General features: G+C 51.9%; 1 protein-coding gene across 1 annotated transcript in view; it reads left to right on the top strand.

Annotated features, from left to right (window-relative positions):
• The window catches only part of SETD2 (SET domain containing 2, histone lysine methyltransferase), a 53811-nt gene extending 34365 nt beyond the window's left edge, over positions 1-19446 (top strand). Inside the window, exons 11-20 of the mRNA XM_054708108.1 lie at positions 700-748; positions 2155-2338; positions 4064-4733; positions 8232-8321; positions 8628-8756; positions 9681-9820; positions 13259-13370; positions 15986-16066; positions 17977-18078; positions 18642-19446. Coding sequence (XP_054564083.1) covers positions 700-748; positions 2155-2338; positions 4064-4733; positions 8232-8321; positions 8628-8756; positions 9681-9820; positions 13259-13370; positions 15986-16066; positions 17977-18078; positions 18642-18803 — 1719 coding nt within the window. The 3' untranslated portion in view covers positions 18804-19446. The remainder of the gene's footprint in view (positions 1-699; positions 749-2154; positions 2339-4063; positions 4734-8231; positions 8322-8627; positions 8757-9680; positions 9821-13258; positions 13371-15985; positions 16067-17976; positions 18079-18641) is intronic.
• Positions 19447-21381: the final 1935 nt, after the last annotated feature.

Here is a 21381-nt window from a genome sequence, read left to right as displayed (position 1 = left end):
CATCGATATGAGAGATGTGAGAGGGGCACACTGATTGGTTGCCTCCCGTATGCATCCTGGCCGAGCTGGGGATGAATCTGCATCCCAGTATGTGCCCTTGACCGGGAATCCAGCCGGAGCAACATCAGCCAGTCATCTTTGCTTTTTAAACGACAGCAGTATGAAAGTAGGTACTACATTTGGCCATTAGCCAAGTTGCTTTTGCATTTATAGGAAAATATGCTAGATAGCAGGAATTACCTTCACACACTTAATGTGTCTAAGTGTTTTTCATATGGTTACTACTTACCTTCCTTCTTTAAGTAGGGGCGGTGAGTGAGATGTCAGAATTGTTCTTAGGAATAATCCCAATAGAGGAACTATAGGCGACTAAACTTTATATGTAGAAAGCATACAGAAATTATCAGGAAGTGTGTTTATACCAGAAGGAAAATGCCTTGTTACTCGGTGTGACTTGACTAATGAGGTCATACAGGCCTTGTAGATGTTAAATTTTTTACTTGTGCTATGTCTTTTCACTTGCTCTTAAGGGACTGGGATACATTCTTATGTGAAGCCAGAAAAAGTCAAATTTTGGGAGAAATGAAACACCAGCCTGTTTCTTCCCACTTCTTTGTTGCCGTGTAAAATCGTGTGCTTCCGAGAGGTCAGCGTTCCCAGCCCACGCTGACAGCCCTCCTCTGGTGTGTTCTCTTGCAGGAGGTCTATCGGATCCCCAAGAAAAGCCACACGGAAAAGGAGAGCGCAGGTGAGTGCTGGGGCCTCCTAGCTTCCCAGACCTTCTCTGGAATGTGCAGAGGTCACTGGTGAGAACTTGGGTAGTTCTGTGTTTGAAACCAGACAGTATGTAGGTAAGCGGACTCTTTGGTGTAAAGGTTTGGGAACTTGTAATTTTATGCTTTTTTCTTTCTTCTTTTTTTTTAGTCTTGTTTGTTTTGCTTTGGTTTTTTAAAAAACATACTTTATTGATTTTTTTTACAGAGAGGAAGGGAGAGGGATAGAGAGTTAGAAACATCTATCAGCTGCTTCCTGCACACCCCCCACTGGGGATGTGCCCACAACTAAGGTACATGCCCTTGACCGGAATCAAACCTGGGACCCTTCAGTCCGAAGGCCGACGCTCTACCCACTGAGCCAAACCGGTTAGGGCTAATTTTATGCTTTCTTAGTAAATTTTTGCCGAAGAAGATGTCTCTTTGTATTATCTTTGTTGTTGGTTTTCTTGAAGTCATGGCCTTTAGTAGTCTTTCTTCCATGCATTTGTTCCTTTAGATCAGACATTCTTTATATATAAGTATATATATATATTATTGATTTCAGAGAGGAAGGGAGAGGGAGACAGAGATAGAAACATCAATGATGAGAGAATTACTGATTGATCAACTGCCTCCTGTGTCATGTCCCCCCCCCCCCCCCCCCCGGGGATCGAGCCCAAAACCCAGGCATATGCCCTTGACCAGAATCGAACCTGGGACCTTTCAGTCTGCAGGCGACACTCTATCCACTGAGCAAAACGGGCTAGGGTTAATAAAAGTTGTTTAATCCTTTTTTTAACTAAAGAGACATTTCCTGCCCCAGCCAGTTTGGCTCAGTGGGTAGAGCGTTGGCCTGTGGACTGAAAGGTCCCAGGTTCGATTCCGGTCAAGGGCACATGCCCGGGTTGTGGGCTCGATCCCCAGTGGGGGATTTGCAGGGGACAGCCGATCCACCATGATTCTCTCTCATCATGGATGTTTCTATCTCTCCCTCCCTCTCCTTTCCTCTTGGAAATCAATAAAAGTATATAAATAAATAAATAATAAATAGACATTTCCTATTGAGGTTTTTATGCCAGGCTGCTCTTCTGCAAATTACAAATATGTAGAGTTACAGGGGCAGTAGATGGCGTTCACATTTGAACTGACGAGCAGACTGCCTTGTAAAGGTCATGGGAGCGTCCTGCGTGCTGTGTTCCACAGAACTTGCTAAAGCTGCTGAAGGCTCAGACGACACTTCAGTGGGGAAAGTGGAACAGGGCATTCACAGACGAGGCTTTCAGGAAGCAGAGGCGGGAGGAGTCCGTGGATCCATTTGTTGGGTAGAAATTTATTACACGGTTGGTGCATCAGGATGGAGAAACGGCTACCAGTAAGTTTTTTAATCCTTTTCCCTTAGTGACTGAACGAGGAAGGGATGCTACTGTCTTCAGAGATCAAACTGCTGCTCCAAAGACACCTAACCGGTCAAGAGAGAGAGACACAGACAAGCAAACTCAGAATAAAGAGAAAAGGAAACGGAGGGGCTCCCTCTCGCCACCCCCCTCGGCCTATGAGCGAGGCACCAAAAGGCCCGAGGACAGGTGCGTGCAGAAGGTGCTCGGGTCACACCTGGTTTGGACCCCAAGGGCTTGTGGGATAAGCACATCCTCTTGGTGAGTATAGACCTCAGGAAATAGGAGACCATCTCTTGGCGTTAGTATTAGCTGTGAAGACTAAGCATGGATTTTTGGTGCTTGAGTGGTTTCCACTTGAAAACATTCAAATCCTATTTGAGGAGCCAAAGCCTTGTTCTCTTAAGCGGGGTGGGGGGCCGGGGCGGGGGGGGGGCGCGGGTAGCGGTGGTTCTTCCCGTCAGAGCTTTCGTCCAAGTGCTGATGGACCCCTGTGCCCACGGCTCGGTCCTGTCTGTCCTGCTCGTAGGGAAAGGCGATCTGATCATCACCAGGGACTCGAAAACACTTAATCCGGAGAAGTTCCTTAGGAAGACTGAATTGCATTCCCTTAGCCGTGTCAGGGTTGTTAACTTGGGGCTGTCTGGGTACAGAATACATTCCCCTGACTACTGAAGAGATGAGACATCTTGTGTATTTATTGGCCATTTCTGTTTCCTCTTCTGTGAAGCCTCTTTATATGTTTTGTTCATTTATTATTTGTCTTCTGGGTATTGGGAGGTTTTTTTGTGTGTGTTTTTTTTTTTAAATATATTTTATTGATTTTTTACAGAGAGGAAGAGAGATGGATAGAGAGTTAGAAACATCAATGAGAGAGAAACATCGATCAGCTGCCTCTTGCACACCCCCTACTGGGGATGTGCCCGCAACCAAGGTACATACCCCTGACCGGAATCGAACCCGGGACCCTTGAGTCCGCAGGCCAACGCTCTATCCACTGAGTGAAACCGGTTTCGGCTCTTTGTTTGTTTTTAATATGTTTTTATTGATTTCAGAGAGAGAGGTAGGAGAGGGGTAGGAAAATGGAAACATCAGTGAGAAAGAGACCATGATTGGCTGCCTCCTCCTGGCAGCCCTGGGCACGTGCCCTGCCCGGGAATCAAACCAGTGACCTCTTGGGTCATGGGTCAGTGCTCAACCACTGAGCGACACTGGCTGGGCTGTTAGTTTTTTATATACTACGTTCTAAATACAATTATGTTTTACTGATAATTTTTGCAAGTATTTTTTCCCTAGTATATGCCTTGTGTTGGGCTCATTTTGTACTTCTGACAGACAGAATTTGTTCATCATGGTTTGATTGAGTGTATCCTGTACTGTGTTTCCTTTGTGGCTGGTTAGTGCTTACTGTGTTTTAAGAAGTTCCTTCCTAGCTTAGCAGTAACATGTCCTCCTTGGTGTTGCACAGAGAAGAGAATATGAACATAACTCTGTTCTTTCATGTGTTCATGTTCATCCTTTGTTGGTATTGGTCATAAATGTGTGTGGCCAAACGTGTCATTCTTTATCTTTTATTAATGTATTTTGATTTCTGTTTTAATTTCAGAATGTGTGGTTCTAGATCTGTCCCCAACTATAAAGAAGCATCTATTTAGGATGCTATATGTATCTTTAATTGTAAAGCTAGAAGCTTAGAAAATGATAAACTTACCTTTTTCATCTATGTGTCTGTTTCCTTGGGCTTCTCTTCTATTTGCAAGACTCCTTAAGTAATTTTGAGTGATTTTTAACCATTGCCAAATTGGAGTTGGTGTAATTAATGATTGAGTATTGAGTGACATAGCATTTAGTGCTTTGATTGTGTCTGTAATTTAGGAACAACATTTTGTGATGCTCTTACTGTTTTCTTTCTAGATACGATACACCGACTTCTAAAAAGAAAGTACGGAAAGACCGCAATAAGCTTTCTACGGAGGAGCGGCGGAAGTTGTTTGAGCAAGAGGTGGCTCAGCGGGAGGCGCAGAAGCAACAGCAGCAGATGCAGAACCTGGGAATCGCGTCTCCACTGCCCTATGACTCTCTCGGCTACAGTGCCCCTCATCACCCCTTTGCCGGCTACCCGCCAGGGTACCCCATGCAGGCCTATGTGGACCCCAGCAACCCCAATGCTGGGAAGGTGCTCCTCCCCACCCCCAGCCTGGACCCTGTGTGCTCCCCTGCTCCCTACGATCCTTCTCAGCCCCTGGTGGGACACTCTGCGGAGCCCCTGGCCACCCCTCCGCCGGTGCCGGTGCCGCCACATGTGACAGCCCCCGTGGAAGTTTCCAGTTCACAGTATGTGGCCCAGAGTGAAGGGGTGGTGCACCAAGACGCCAGCGTCACCGTCTTGCCAGTGCCGGCCGCAGGCCCCGTCCAGGGACAGAATTACGGCGTTTGGGATTCAAACCAACAGCCTGTCAGTGTGCAGCAGCCCTACTCGACGCCCGCACAGTCACAGCCAGCCATCTACTACCAAGGACAGACTTGTCCAGCTGTCTACGGTGTGACGTCACCCTACTCACAGACAACGCCGCCGATTGTCCAGGTGACTAACGTTGGAACCGCTCTTGTCTTACCGTTTGCTTATGGGATGTTAAACTGATAGACGGGGAAATCCTGACATGGATCACTTTTATATATTGACCAATACTAATTATGTACTGCATAACAAATTACTCTAAAACTTAGCCGCGTAAGACAACAAGTAATATCTGACAGTTTCTGTGGTCAGGGATTCAGGAGCAGCTGGGCAGGGTGACTCTGGCTCTGAATCTCCCATGAATTTACATTAACCGGGGCTGTCGTCATCTGAGGACCCGCTGGGGTGCAAGAGTCACTTTCAAGCTCACTCACCTCATTGTTGACTGGCCTGGGTTCCTGACCACCACCTGGGCCTCTCAGTAGGGCTGCTTACAGCATGCCAGCTGGCCTCCCCCAAAGCACATGAGAGGGGGGTGCTTTTCTTAATCCTCACCCATTGCTTCCTTTTATTTTTATTTTATTTTATTTTATTTTATTTTATTTTATTTTCAGAGAGGGAGAGAAATAATTAACGATGAGAGAGAATAATTGATCGGCTGCCTCCTGCATGCCCCACACGGGATTGAGCCCGCAACCCAGGCATGTGCCCTGACTGGGAATGAAATGGCGCCTTCCTGGTTCATAGGTCGACGCTCAGCCACTGAGCCGCTGGCTGGTTGTCTCTTGCACAAGCCCCAACTGGGGCCGGGGATGGAACCTACGTCCGAGCCTTGACCCGGAGTCGAAACCGCCACCCTTTGGTGCATGGGCCGGCGCTCTAACCACTGAGCCACTGGCCAGGGTGAGAATGACTTCTGGATTTCTCCTCTCCTTTGTTTATAGGCAGTGACTTATACACAGTTTATTCACCTGTATCTCTGGAAGGAGACCCTCTGTCCTGATGATTGAATGAGGACATGGCTTGCCCTTTCTTCTTCTAGACCCACCTTGTGTGTTTTTCCTGTAGCCCCACATGGGTATCACACGAAGTTTGCCAGTGACTCATGCACTGAGCCTGAGGTTATTACTGTGGTAGGAAACAGTACTAAGTTTAGAAACTAAGTGTACTGACTTCATGTTTCAAAATGTATTATTTTTTGTTTCTAAATCATTGCTTTTTCTTATAAAACAAAGTGATACATTTTAAGAATTAAAATTAAAAGGAGCTTGTATAAAGCATCATTCTTACCACATTCCTATGTCTAGCTGTCTCCCCCCATCACTCTTCATCGTCCCTAAAGGTGAAATGTGGATAGCAGATCCCGGATGTTTCCTGCACAGGATTTCGTACTGACCAGTGATGTTTGCTTCTGCTAGTGTTACTGAGCTGAAGCTGTATCAAAATTGTGTTGGAAAAGCCGTGACAAAAATGTCCTGCTTTAATTCCTGAAACCTTAACTGTATTAACTAGTTTCATTTTTATGATCTCTTTGCTCACAATTATATATTTTTATATATTTGTAACTTTAAAGATCTAAAGTTTTTTATCCCATTTTTTCTACTTAACATGATTCTTAACTACTTTTTCTAATTTTGAATTTTTTGTATGTATATTACATACATACACACATATGTATACACATACATTTCAATGGCTATATAATATCCCGTCTGCTTATAAGGTCATTTTCCATCTATTTTTCTGGGGCAGCCATTTAAGTTGAAAGCTCTTTTTCATAATCCTCTGTATAAAGAGCTAATGGGCTAATTAGACCGAACAGCAGAGCCACCGTCCAGATGAAGCCGGGATTGCGGGGGCCAGGCGGGGCTGGGAGGGTTGGGAGGGCTGAGCCCCTTGCACGGATTTCGTGCATCAGGCCTCTGGTTATAAATAACACTGCACTGAACATTCTTATACTTTTGTGTATTTTTTTTTCTTTCATGTTTGGCTTAAAATGAAAGCTAAAGTGCTTAAATAAGGGTAGTAAGAAAGTGTTCATTATTGGTTATTAGGTATTGATTTTCCATAATGTTTAGGGACCTTAAACAAGTTCCTTAGATCCTAACTCTGTCTTGCCCTATTCTTTCTTGGACCAAGACATTGTTTTTGAGTTTTTCCCTGAGAATGCACATCACAGATCAAAGGAGAGTCCGCGTCCGTCCCGTTCCTGTCCGAAGTGTGTCCTAACCTGGGTGCTGCAGCTCAGCACCCGCCACGAGAGTCCTTCAGCGACGCCTCCGCAGAATGCCCACTGACCACCTGGTGGTTCCTCAAGAGTAGAATCTGGTCCCCCCAGTGAGCAGCCTTCTCTGGGGTTAGTCAGAAAGGGCCTACGGCTCGAGTATCGCCGTTGGACTTGTTTCCTGCTTCCCAGCCTGTTCCTGCCAAACAGTCGTCTAGTGACCCCTCCCCCGCTCCGGGGTGCTGAGGGGCGGATGGACGGACAGGGCGATTCAGGCCGTCCTTCCCTCCCCTGAGACTCGCTGAGCAGAGGGGATGTTGGGCTTTGGGTGATGAGGGTAGAGCATGTGTGAGTGTGTTTGAGTCTTAGTCCGTTGTTCATTGTGTGTCCTGAAGACCGGCACTGGGTTCTTCAGTTGTGGTTTTCTTGCTGTAACATGAGCAGGAGGCTCCGAGGGGTTGAGGTTTGCATGAGATGAAGAGTTAATAATGATAGGTTCAGAGCACCATTTACCTTGAAGTTTAGTTACTACTCAGTTACCACAATAACACTGCGAGAATACTGACAGTGAGCTGTCAAGTACAGCCAGTCCAGGTCATCGACCTCTGTGTGGCCTAAAGATCTGACCTTCAGGGGGAGCCTTCAGGTCGGTGTCATTCAAGCCTCGTATCGGCCATAACAGGGTGGGTGCTGAGTGCATAGATACGATGACCTTGACAGTGGAGGGTTATTGACACGACATAAATCTGTGTGTGCGCATATGCAGTGTTTTTGGCATTTGAAGTAGATGTGTTATCGGAAGGTGACCATGTCACTTTTTTGTCACAGTTGCTTATTAAACGTAAAAAGCTCAATTTTAACTGAGGTCACATGATTTATAGTGGTTTTGTGACATTAATGAGTGACCTTTCGAAGTTATACTGAATCACATCTTTAAAAAATTGAGTACTTAGACTATAATTTTTTATATTATAAAGTCAGGTGACTCGGATGTAAAATAATAGTTATTTTTTCCCTCTAGTCGTGGGGGCACAACAATTACGTTTTCACCTCTATAACATATTGGACCTTAGTTTCCTTTTGTAACTTTCATTGTAAATCACATTTTGAAGATATTTCCTTTTTTTTTTAATAATATATTTTTATGATTTCAGAAAGGAAGCTGAGGGAGAAGTAGAAACACCAATGGTGAGAGAGCTGCCTCCTGCACACCCCCTGTTGGGGATCGAGCCTGTAACCCGGGCGTGTGCCCTGATAGGGAATCGAACCGTGACCTCCCAGTTCATAGGTCGACGCTCAGAGATATTAGTCAGAAATATCTGAACACACCAGCCGAGCTTGAAGATATTTCAGGACTGTTTATATGTATGTTTGCGGAGTGAGCTTTTGTGTAATTTCAGTCGCCTGAAGGGGACAGTCATTTCCTGCAGCTTTCCCCGCAGCCCATGGAGAGATTGGACAGGCACATGCTGTTTGAACGTATCTCACAGGTGCACCTCTGTGTTATTTCAGTGACACTGTAAACCTCTGTGTTATTTCAGTGACACTGTAAACCTCTGTGTTATTTCAGTGATACTGTAACCGGGGTCCCCTTATTGCTGATGGTTGGGCTCTGGCTGTGGCATGTGGTTGGCAGCTGGTTGGGTAGATACCGTGGAACCCTGGGAAGTGTTCTCTGTCCCTTTACTTGTTGACACTAGACCCCCAGGTGGAAGGAGGTGCCAGCACGGATGCTAATTGCTGCTTCACTGGAGCGAGAGAAGGCACGTCCTGAGTGTCTGCGTTCCCTCTTCTAGAGCTATGCCCAGCCGAGCCTGCAGTACATCCAGGGGCCGCAGATCTTCTCGGCGCCCGGCGTGGTGGTCCAGCCAGCCGCAGCCGTGGCGACGGTCGTGGCGCCAGGGCAGCCTCCGCCCGTGCAGCCGGTAAGAAATCTCGCGGCCGACACGACGCTCCTTGTTTGGTTGGCTCTTGTGTTTTAATTTGTGATTTAAACGGACTGACCTTACCTTTTTACACTTTGCTGTGAATTTCCGAAGTAGTGCTTGTTTAGACCAGCTATTATTTGTGATGCTGTAGGACACTCCTAGACATCATGGGCTAATGAATGCAGTGTGGAACTGAATGCTGTGCTTCAGTATACGTCTGTGCAGTGTGTACTGAGGGCAGCTCTTGGTGTTCACCGTGTGTAGAAAGACGTGGTGGAACCTTGATGGCCTGTTGTTTGGGGATGAAATGGGAATAGGAAGCGGGTCTTGGGCAGTTGAGAAGCTAACAGAGTCACATGATCAGAATAGCAGTTCTGAAGAAGGCTCTTGGACGACCTGGCGAGTGCTGGTGGCTGCAGTCGGGGGAAGTGGCTGCAGGAGGAAGTCGGTGTGCACTCACAGCAGGAGTGCGAGGGCTTGGTATGCGTTGGGCCCTCCTCAGTATTTTTAGTACAAATACAACATTGCGTTCCTATTATTAGAAGTTAACATTTTCAGAGTTGAGGATCATGATGAATGATATTTAATCAGAGTTCAGTATCGTGAGAGGTACAGAGGAAGAGTTTGGGGGAAAGAATCATTCCCAGGTGGGGGAAGGGTTAATGATGTATTAAATATTGAATGATGTGCGATATTAAGCAACACCGAGGCTTGGGGAAAGAGGCCAGATCAAGGCCTGCAGGAATGGAAGAGGCGGGACTTAGGCAGGAGAGATGAAGGAGAGGTGAGGGTGTGCACACAGCAGCCCCCGCGGCCCGTGTGCCTGAAAGAGGGGACGGTCATCGGAGCGGGTGTCAGTCCTCTAACTGCTCAGCAGAGAGGACGCCGGAAAGCTGTTCTGTGTACCTGTGTCTCTTCCAGCCGGAAATGGTGGTGACCAACAACCTCCTGGACCTGCCACCTCCCTCTCCTCCAAAACCAAAAACCATCGTCTTACCTCCCAACTGGAAGACCGCCCGCGACCCTGAAGGGAAGATCTATTACTACCACGTCATCACAAGGTGGGAACGGCTGTTAGATGGACGGCGGACCTAGGCTTTCGCCCTCTTTAGGTGTTTGGGTGTTTTTTGATCTGCAGAACTCTTCTGGAGAAAACAAAGGAGTTTTTAAAAAACGCTAATGACTTCATTGGCGTACGTATCAGGGGTCGTGGGCAGACGTCTTTTGTAAAAGACCAGCAGCCCTGGCCGGATTGGCGAGTGGTTAGATCATCGGCCCTCAGAACGAAGGGTTGTGGGTTCAGTTCCCGGTCAGGGGCGTGTAGGATCCCTCTGTTGCAGGCAGGATCCTTGGCCCTGGTCGGGCACATGTAGACAGCCAGTCGATGTCTCTGTCACATCAACGTTTTTTTCTCTGTGTCTCTCCTCTCCCTCCTCCCTTCACTCCATTCTCTCAAAAAAAATTATAAAAATTTTCCTCGATGAGGACTTAAAAAAAAACAACAACAAAAAACCAGATGATAAATATTTTAGGTGTTGCTGGCCCTCTGTCATGACTACACAATTCTGCCATTGTTGTGTAAGCAGCTATGACAATACATAAATGAATGGGCATGTCTTTGTTCCAATAAAGCTTTATTTACAAAGATAAGCAGTGGACCAGATTTAGTCTCTGAGCCATAGTTTGATGATGATGCCTGCTATATAAAAAAAACAATTTATCTTTTTCTTAGAAATTAAAAAATGTATATTTTAGACAAGACAGCTGTGAATTTGTGTTTTCTCTGAGTGTGTGTGTGTGTGTGTGTCTGTGGTTGCACTCATCAGTATGTAATCGATATGAGTTGTTTGGGTGCATGTTTTATAATCTGCAACTGCATTGTTGTTAATGCTTGCTTATATTTTGTTGCAGGGGTTAGCAAACCATGATCTATGGACCACTTACTTTTGCAAATTAAGTTTTTTGGTATCACAGCCACACCCACTTATTTAGAAATTGTCTGTGGTTGCTTTTATACTACAACTAGGAGCCCAGCGCGTGATTCAAAATCTCGCGGTGCCGCCCACCCTCGAGCCACCGGTCCAGCCCTGCCTCCCTTCCCGGCCCTTGAAGCAGCCTCGGCCACTGCTGATCAGGCCCTCCCCCAGCGCAGGCACGCGGAGGCCCCTGCTGCCCCGCCCCACGCTGCGTGCGCAATCTCCTCCTGTACGGTCAACCCGTATGGCGTCCCGGTTAATTAGCATATTTTTCTATTTTATATATATAGATGGCAGAGTAGAATAGTGATTACAGAGACCACAAGGCCACAGATATTTACTCTCTGATTTCTTATAGAAAAAAGTGTGCCAGCCCCTGCTCTCTTGTATGGTCTCACCAAATTTTATTTAAACCCACCCTGATTGATGGATTTCACTATTTTATATGTAACTCTAACCCTGGGCATCCTTAAACACAGTACCTTCTTTAGTTAGATTCTTAGAAGTGGAATTGTGGGTGAAAAGAAATAGACATTTTAGTTCCTTTTTTTTTTTCTTTTTTTTAGTTATACATTTTAAATTGATAGATAAACAACCATTAAAAAATTTATTTGTACCAACTTAGACTCCCAAAAAAGTGAAGAGATGCCTTTTCCATCATGTGGGCTCTTTTAACCTTGTATGTCTTTTAGGGGGGAAATCTTATTTGCATTTACAGTTTTTACTGAGACGGAACGTCTTGTCTGCATTAGATTATTTGCAGTTTGTGTCTTTTGTGAATTGTTTGTTTTGGTCTTCTATCCGTTTTGTCTTTTTATCAAATGTGTTGCAAGTATATTTTTGTTTGTAGTATCTTGTGACATAAGGAAGTTTGAAATTTTCATACAAATATTTTCCCTTTATGTTTTCTCCTTAGAAAGGCCTTTTTTCCTAAAAAACATCTCTATAAGAGAAGCCCTCATTTTATTATTAACTGAAAACAGTGATTTTAAAAACCATTGTTTGCAAATTTTATCAGAACTGTGTTCTTCAATATCAAAGCAAACTTTTAATGTACTATCACTTTTCAAAAAAAAAAAAAAAAGCTTGTATTTCTTATTTACATGGTACTTTTTCCAAGTTTTTCCTAAGTTTCCCTTAGCTAGCATCTGAGCATCATACTTCTCTCTCTGTTCACTTTCCATAATAAAGCCACAGCTGCTGGTGGTTCTTTGAGTACAGTAGAAATCGTGAGTCCATTTTTATTTTTATTTCTTATTTATTTTTAAAATATATTTCTATTGATTTCAGAGAGGAAGGGAGAGGCTGGGAGAGAAATATCAATGATGAAAGAGAACCATTGGTCAGCTGCCTCCTGCACGCCCCACACCAGGGATGGAGCCTGCAACCTGGGCATCTGACCTGACTGGGAATTGAACCCTGACCTCCTGGTTCCTAGGTTGATGCTCAGCCACTGAGTCACACCAGCTGGCCTTGAGCCCGTTTTTTTTTTTTTTATTTTTTTATTTTAGGTTAATTCTCACCTGAGGATATTTTTCCATTGATTTTTAGGGAGAGTGGAAAAGAGAGGGAAAGACAGAGAGAAACACATCGATTGGTTGCCTCCTGCAGGAGCCCCGACCAGGGCCCAGGCTGGGGAGGACCCTGCAACCAAGGTACGTGCCCTTGACCGGAATTGATCCCGGGACCCTTGAGGCCACAGGCCGATGCTCTATCCACTGAGCCACACCGACTAGGGCTGAGCCCATTTTAAATAAAAAAGTTGCGTTGGTCAGAGGTTAGCCTGTTTTCACAACATCTGAAAACTGATGGCATCACGTGCCTTCAGTGTTGCTGACGGAGTCGGGTGGTGTGAGAGCAGAGGCTGCCGTGGAGGACTGGCCTGCCACACACCTCACTAGCTCTCGTGATTCCCCTTCAGCACTCCCTGTGGGACCTGACTTCAGACCATGAATTTCCTCACTTCCAGTTGTTGCCCGCAGATCTGGCTTTAAAAAAATCTTTACTCATTTTCAGAACAACTACAAACATACAAGGGTTAGCCCTTTGTGCAGTCGGTGGAGGGTGTTTTTAGACCTGGGCGCTGCCTTTAGCCTGTGTGTCCTCTCCATGCTGTCAGTCATTCAGCCAAGCCAGAGGCTCCTAAAGCAAGGCAGGCGTTGGCTGTGCTGGGTCCCGAGCAGGGTGTTGGGATGGTTCTGCTTGGGGCCTGCGCCGTCGCTTCTGAGGCTTCGCCGAGTCTCGGCTTCAGGACACCGCCGGCGAGGGACGGACGGTGTTGGATTGCGCTGCTCTCTTGGACACCCAGCGAGCGTTGCCACACTGTGGCCACCGGGAAACGGCCCAGCAGCCTGTGTGGGGGCAGAATCGCTGTTGCTGGGAGGGTGTCAGACGGACGGACGTCTCTGCCTTCTGGGCTGTCCTGCTCGGTGTCCGTGCTGTGGCCTGCATGGCTGTGTGAGCGGAGATGCCGGGCCAGAATTCTGTTCTGGCCGTGACAGCAGGCCTCTTCTTACCTTCTAGGCAGACTCAGTGGGACCCGCCCACGTGGGAAAGCCCAGGAGACGAGGCCAGCCTTGAGCACGAAGCCGAGATGGACCTGGGAACCCCGACGTACGATGAGAACCCCATGAAGGTGCGTGTGGCTTACGCCCGTGTCCTGGTCGCTGGGGAGTCTGTGCCTTGTCGTTCTGTAGGGCCGGTAGCCACGTGTTCTCGGGTTCTGTTCTCCTGATTTGCTCTGGAGAATTACACGTGTCATTGATGCTGGGGGCGGGGGAGGGGCGGCTCGGACATGCCGACAACAGAAACGTGGCCCATAGAACAGCAGGGACGAGCCCTTCAGCGGTTCTCCTTCCGTTCTTTCTGGGGATACGTAGCCCTTCAGGGCAGGATTCTCGGCGAGGATCGGGGTGCTCCCGGGGCGTTTGGCAGCATTTGGAGATGGTATTGGTGGTGGTAGTTGAGGGGATGCTACTGGCTGCTAGGGATTAAAGGCCGGGGAAACCACTAGGACATAAAATGCACAGGAGAGTCCCCCCTTTTCCCTCCCACATCGCTTCTTTAAAGTAAGAACACTGCCCGCCTTCCCCTCCCCCACCCGCGGGCTTCTAGAATCTACACGAGACCCCTTGCAGCACCCTAGATGCTCCCTGCCCGTGAGGTGCCTGTATGTTCTGGGGCCTGGTCCCCTCGATGTCATTTCTGGTGCTGAAGGGTTTCTGACTGGCCTTTGGGAAGGTCACGAACACTTAGTTTTAAGTCTCTGAAGTGCTGCCCTGGCCAGTGTGGCTCAGTGGTCGGGCATTGTCCCCGGCACCGAACCGTCACTGGTTCAGTTCCCAGGGGCACGTGCCCGGGGCTGCAGGCTCGATCCCCATGGGGGTGCGCAGGAGGCAGCTGATCCCTGTCCCTCCCCCCCCCCCCGTCTCAAACATCAACTAAGAACTTCTTTTGTTTCCAGCTGATGAATGTAGAAATGATAACCCTTAAATGGGGCTTTTTGGGGGTTGGGGGATATTCCCAAGGTGTTCGTGTTGGTGTCCATCGGGCTGTCCTTGGTGCTGGCTGGCTCCTGGGGCGTGGTGTCGGGCTTGAGTGGGCGTGGGCCAGTTTCCGTGCCGTCTGCAGACCACAGACCCGGAGGGGTGCGTGCCAGTCCCCAGGAGCACTTCGATCTGCCCGACGGGGTCCGTGGTGCGGTCTCGGCGCCTTGCATCGAACGGTTCCTTTCTCAGTCCCAGTAGCACAGCACTCGACGGGCCCCAGAGTCTCCCAGACGGGGCTCAGCGGACGGCGCTCGTAACTGTTCTTAAAGCCCCACCGCCCTCCCCACGCCAGAGATTGTCAGAAAGCTGTTGGACCCGCGCTGAGTGCATTGAGCTTTCTGGACGCGTAGCCCGTTGGGAGGGAGCAGCGTTCCTGTGGGCACAGGACTCCCGTGAGGACCCGGAGCCTGGGGGGCTCTTCTCCCTCAAGGGCGCTCTCGAGCCCACGCGAGAACGTCGGAGGATGTGTTGACGTTTCCTTGGCTTGTTCAGGCCGTTTTGACCCCTTGCTACTGAGGTCTTACTGTGAAGCACACCACACTCTCTAGTACTGGAAAGGGAAACAGAATCCCAGAGCAAAACGTGGGAAGACAGATCGCTTGTCGAGCTGTTTTATTTCCTGAAAACGGGGTGATCTGTGTGTTTTCTCTCCCTCCTCCCCTCCCCATCCGCTCCCACAGCCAGAGAGAAAGTACACAAACGGAAACGTGTAGATCTTTGTAACGAATCCGAGAACGCTGATTTGTAGCCCAGAGCAAGGGAGTGCCACCTTCCTGGGGAGCAGCCCAGGGCACCTTCGTCCTGCCGGTGGGCGTGGAGGGGGCGCAGCTGGGTGGGTCGGGAGAAGGAAAAGGCTCTGCTGTGAGCGGCAGCCGACACGGCGTGCCTGTCATACCAGCTGCAGCTTCCGCCCCCGTCAGAGTGACCTTCCACGGAAAAGGTGGCTGGTGGTGAGCAGAGTGTGGGGGACGGCCTTGCATGGGGGCACCCCGAACGCCAGTGCTGCTGGCGCTCACCACTGAGCAGTGCTGGCTGGGGGGACGTGGCCGCTTCCCTCTTGGGCTGCTGGAAGGGACTATTCCTGGGGGTGTCGCCCTCTTACCAGCTGGGGACCCAGGCACCCCGTGTCTCACCATCTGCTCTTCTGCTCACTGACTCGCACAGCCTTGCCTTCTTCCCCTGGAATCCTAGTGGCCTCTGGTCTTGGCATTTTTGAGCTGGAAATCGCAGCCTCCCAGGAGCCTCTCCTGCAGCCTGGCCAGCGCTGCCTCGGGAGGAGAAGGGAGGCGTGGAGGGTTGCGGGAGTGAGAGGCCTGGGAAGAGGACGTGTGTGTGGGAACCTCCAGATGTGGTGACCGGTTCCAGAGCGTGTTTTCCTCTGACCTGGAGTCCTGGCGTGTCAGCGGAGAGGTGGCGCTCTGGGAGCTTCGGCCTGGACGGTGCAGGGCGCTGAGCGTGGGGCCGTGAAGCTCAGGCAGCAGCTGAGTGGTCCAGTCACAGCAGAGAACTCGGCTCGGAAACAACCAGAGGCTCCGCTCCATCAGGGCTGCAGCGCCGAGTGAGGGTAGAGAGGGCGGAGCCCCGTGCCTCCAGACCTCGTGCCTTAGCACCGAGAGGCCAGAAGGGAGGGAGGAGTTCTGGAGCAGCCGGGCATCACGGTCTGACCTCTCGCCCCAGCCTTGTGCTTTCTCTTCATTCCTAGGCCTCCAAGAAGCCCAAGACAGCGGAGGCGGACACCTCCAGTGAGCTGGCTAAGAGAAGCAAGGAGGTGTTCCGAAAGGAGGTAGGTTTGTGGGGGTTGCTCAGCTCTGTCCTGAGCACGCCCCCTCGCCCCTCGCCCCTCGCCTCTGCCATCCAGCTGTGATGGTGCATGCAGGGCCCCTGCACTTGCGTGATGCGCACTTCCATGCCCATGTCTGATCCCGTCCACGCAGCCCTCGAGCGGGCACGGAAGGAACTGTGAGGCCTCGCGGGCAGGAGGAGCCCCTAGGGCTCCGAGAGGCAAGTGCTACGCAGACTTGGATTCAAGCCTGGCAGTCGGTTCTCTTCTCTGGCACCTCACGGGCTGCCTGATCCTTCGGGGCCGGAGAAAGCAGCTCCGCTCTGCTCCTGGGGTTCCCAGCCCCCAGGACACCAGCTGGTCTGCCCAGGGATCTAGGTTCTAACGCGTCCTCGTTTCCTGCAGGGACCCTGGTGTGCTGGCGGCTGAGTGCAGAGGGCGCTGGGGGGGCGGTGTCGGGAGGGGCAGGTGGATGGGGGGAGCGTGCCCCTCAGGCAGTGTTTCTCCAGGGAGCGGTGCGTGGCCGTGCTGTGCCCGGCGGGAGGTATTGGGAGATGCGGCTCCACACGGGCCTGTGTGGCTCCCGGGGAGCAGTGCAGGGCGCTCAGTGGGACAGTGCGGTCCCTGATGTGTCTGAGGACATGGATGGAGGCCACGAGGCCACATACACAGAGGCCCCTTCAGTTTCTCACGGTCCCGGTGAAGTTCTTGGTGTCTGAGCTCAGCCAGCAGCAGCCTCCGTGCAATGGGGCGCCGTTCTCCGGTCGGAAGGCTCATGGGGTTCGGGGACGGTGGGCCCTGGCAGGTGCTCCCTGGTGGAGTGGCTCTCGCTGCCTCCACTCCCTTTGTCCCTGGGTCTTCGCGCCATGAGTGCTTCCGAGGTTCTGTGTCTGGGTCTCCCGAGAGCCACTGGGCAGGACAGGCACCGAGAGCTCAGGGCACTGGGCGTTGTGTATCGAAGAGGGTCCTGCCCAGGACTTGCCCCACCAGCTGTCGTGCTGCGCTGCCCCCCGCTTCACGCAGCTGCAGCGTGATCCCCCTGCTTGTGATCCCCCGCTACACGCAGCTGCACCGTGATCCCCCTGCTTGTGATCCCCCGCTACACGCAGCTGCAGCGTGATCCCCCTGCTTGTGATCCCCCGCTACACGCAGCTGCACCGTGATCCCCCTGCTTGTGATCCCCCGCTACACGCAGCTGCACCGTGATCCCCCTGCTTGTGATCCCCCGCTACACGCAGCTGCACCGTGATCCCCCTGCTTGTGATCCCCCGCTACACGCAGCTGCACCGTGATCCCCCGCTACACGCAGCTGCACCGTGATCCCCCTGCTTGTGATCCCCCACTTCACGCAGCTGCAGCGTGATCCCCCTGCTTGTGATCCCCCGCTTCACGCAGCTGCACCGTGATCCCCCTGCTTGTGATCCCCCACTACACGCAGCTGCAGCGTGATCCCCCTGCTTGTGATCCCCCGCTTCACGCAGCTGCAGCGTGATCCCCCTGCTTGTGATCCCCCGCTTCACGCAGCTGCAGCGTGAATGCAGAGAAATGTGGCCCCGAGTCTGAGTGCCTTCAGTGAGGAGGTGCCTGCGTTCCCTGGGTCGCTGAGACCCCGGGCAGCACTGGGCGCGCTCTGCACTGCCTCCGGAGCCAGAGGGCTCGCTTCCTCTACGCTAAGGAAGTGCCCTGTGCTCGCTGAGCCCGGGGCCTGCGTTCTCCAGTCCCGGCTGCCGGCCCCCGTCCAGGCTTGCACAGTCCACAGGGAGCCCCCCCTCAGGGCTGACCGGGGTCCTCTGTCTGAACCCCCTGGCATGCTCGCCTTCTGTCCGAACCAGCCACGCTGAGTTGGGAAGGGTTCCTCTCCGACTTCCTGCCTTTCGGGAGGAGTGAGCAGTGTGCTCTCTCGCTGCCTGCAGATGTCCCAGTTCATCGTCCAGTGCCTGAACCCTTACCGGAAGCCGGACTGCAAAGTGGGAAGAATTACCACCACGGAGGACTTCAAGCACCTCGCTCGAAAGGTACGCTCCCAGCGGTGGGCTGGCAAACTCTAGACCAGGCGTCCTCAAACTACGGCCCGCGGGCCACGCGGGTGTTTTTTCCGTTTTGTTTTTTTACTTCACAATAAGGTATGTGCAGTGTGCATAGGAATTTGTTCATAGTTTTTTCTAAACTATAGTCCGGCCCTCCAACGGTCAGGGGACAGTGAACTGGCCCCCTGTTTAAAAAGTTTGAGGACCCCTGGTCTAGACCTTCTAAAAGGCCTCTCCCCATAGGAAGTGGGCTTTCCTGGCCTGATTCCCAGGCTGGGGACCCAGCGATGGAGGGAAGGTGTGAGAAGGAAGAGCCCTACCTGAGTGTAGTGACTCTAAGAAACTTCCAGAGCTGAGCTGCCCCTCCTGTGGCCCCAGCACCAGCTCCCCCCCACCCCCACACACCACACACCACCACACACACACACACACACTTTCTCCTTGTTCAACTCCCAGTTTTGGTTAGAAGGGCCCTGAGGCCGCAGGCTAGCCTTCCCGCTCAATCGTGTCCACTCTGACGGGCGGCCCTGTTCTCTCCCGTGTCCTGACAGCTGACGCACGGCGTCATGAACAAGGAGCTGAAGTACTGCAAGAACCCGGAGGACCTGGAGTGCAACGAGAACGTGAAGCACAAGACCAAGGAGTACATCAAGAAGTACATGCAGAAGTTCGGGGCCGTTTACAAACCCAAAGAGGACACGGAGCTAGAGTGACTGTGGGCCGGGCGGGAGGGCGGGAGCAGGTAGGACAGACTCGGGGAGAAGGAACCTGCGGCCTCCCTGCCCGCCGCCTCACAGCTGTGCTACTGATGCCCCCTCACCGGGACCCACCTGCAGAGCCCCCTGGGAGCCCCAACGAGCTGTCTCCAGCAGGCGGTCCCTGGTCGTGAGCTGTTGGGGGAGGTTAGAGGCCATCAGGGGCCAGGCCCAGGGAGACGCTTCCCTCGGACCCTGGCCAGGCCTGACCCCTCTCACACCCGGGTCTCCTCCTTGGCGGTGCTGTCGGCGCACAGACCATGCGCATCCCCACCACAACCTCTACCCGACGACCTGTATTATATTTTAATGTATATGTGAATATATTGAAAATAATCTTGTTTGTTTTTTCCTGGTTTTTGTTTGTTTGTTGTTTTGCTTTTAGCCTTTACATGCTAGGATCACAGGAAGACTTTGTAAGGACGGTTGAAGTTCTCCTGCAAGGTTTAATTTGTTATCATGTAAATATTCCAAAGCAGGCTGCCTGTGGTTTCGGCCAGCCTTGTGCTATGTTGATAAGATTGATTTACTGCTTAAAATCACTTTACTTTATCCAATTTTTACTGAACTTTTTATGTAAAAAATAAAATTAATTAAAGAACGTAGCATGTGTGTTCCCTCAGAGCTAGACAAGCATGTGTGTGTCTGACGCTGCTGGAGAGAAAGGAGAGGAGTGGAGTCCAGAGTTCGCCTGAGGTTGGAGTTGCTGCAGGCCTGTCCTCACAGTCCCGCGGGCTGAGGCAGTGCTTGCGAGGCAACGGACGCTGGGCCCTGTGGCTGTGCTGGGGGCGGAGTCCCTCACAGCGTGGCTGCGGCCGCCCTGGCTGGGGCTTCCTGGGTGAGTACCTGTCGAAAGGAAGGCCCGCCCTCTTCCCCTTCACCCTTCCTGGCCAGGGAGAGGCGGTGACTCACTTCCCTCCAGAGACAAGTCCCCCAGGCCCCTGGATGCTCAGCTGCCCTGACTCCCAGCATGCCACCTGGCACTGCGCCCGGACACTAGACCTAGGATAGGTGGGGGCCCCGGTTGTGGGGCACAGTGCACAGGTGTGATGATGGGCACCTGGAGACCACCCCCCGTCTGGGCAATGAGAGCCAGAGGCTTCAGGCTGCCCAGCCCATCTCTGCAGAGGCGGGTCCATCTACCTCTTCCCCAGCAGCGGTGCCCCTGGGGAAGGGCTGGGGCCACCAAATCTGGGGTGGGGGGCGCCGCGCTCACTGCCTGTGGGGGCACCTGGGCTCCTAGAGCCCAGGCTGTGCTCACGACCTCGCAGCCCTGAGGTGCAGGAATCAGCTCTGTTCGGATGAAGAAACTAAGGTGAGAGGGGCAGTTACCTGTCCTCCTATTAAAGGAAGTGTTAACACGGGAAGAAAAACCTATCAGTCATAATCCTTGGGCGTTGGACATGTCCGCTCGAGTGCATTAGGGAGTGTCTCTTCGGGGTGGGATGGCCTGCAGGGTGCGGCCAGCTGCACCGTTGCTGACACCCAGGTCAGACTCGTGGTTTGAACCCCAGGCTCCAGGGCTCAGGTTTCCCGAGGAGCCGGGGCAGGGCACGGGACACGGCTGAAGAGGAAGGAATGCTGTCTTTTCCCTTCCACGGCCCCTGGACACCTTCAGGCTCCAGTCCCAGTGGTGGTGAAGGTGGCCAGCTCACTGAGAGCCGTTCTGGCCCTCCAGGCAGGACTCCCACTCACGCCAAGCCAATCCGTGGTCAGCTGTGGCCACTCCCTGCCCACGTGGGTGATGTCCCCAGGACTGGTCTGACTCGCTGCCGGAATGCTGGGTCTTTCCTGCTTGCTCTCCTGGGTTATTGCTGCCCCAGGGTCATCTCAGGATGGAGGCTCAGTCCGCCACCCTACCCCACTCCTTTTTAAAATATATTTGTGTTGATTTCAGAGAGGTAGGGAGATGGGGGGAGAGAGTAACATCAATGAGAGAATCATTGACGGGCTGCCTCCTGCACGCCCTACACTGGGGATCGAGCCTGCAACCTGGGCCTGTGCCCTGACCAAATTGAACCGTGACCTCCTGGTTCATAGGTCGCCACTCCGCCCCCAAGCCAGGCCGGTGCCTTCGCCCAGTGAGCTGTTTCTCAGGAACAGCAGCAGCAACTGGTGAGCTCGGTCCTCAGTCTGTCCCATCTCAGCAGGGGACGGGGCCCACCCTGGGCCCCTGGACCATGACGGCCCCACGTCTCCTGAGTAAGTCTGGGGGAGGCTGCCAGGACGGTAGCCACAGTCCTTCCTCGGCAGGCATGTGGGCTGCAGGTGGTTAGGCTGCGGCTGTCCTGTCCTCACCTGCCCCTCAGGTGGGGGGTGACCTGCCAGCCCTCGGCTTGTGCAGGCATCACAGACGCAGCGAGGGAAGCATGCTGGGCCCTCGCTCTGCTGAGGCGGGAGTGTGGGCCTCGTAAGGGTGGCCCTTTCTCCCTTTTCCTCGAGAGGTAGGTGCCCAGAGGCCCGTGGGGCCCAGCCTTCCCGCCATGCCGGTCACAGCACGCGTCAGGAGCACTGTCTCAGCCTGCCCGTCTCCGGG

The sequence above is a fragment of the Eptesicus fuscus genome, chromosome 18 (genome assembly GCF_027574615.1).
Source record: "Eptesicus fuscus isolate TK198812 chromosome 18, DD_ASM_mEF_20220401, whole genome shotgun sequence".
Lineage (NCBI taxonomy): Eukaryota > Metazoa > Chordata > Mammalia > Chiroptera > Vespertilionidae > Eptesicus > Eptesicus fuscus.
This window is presented reverse-complemented; position numbering and strand designations above follow the sequence as displayed.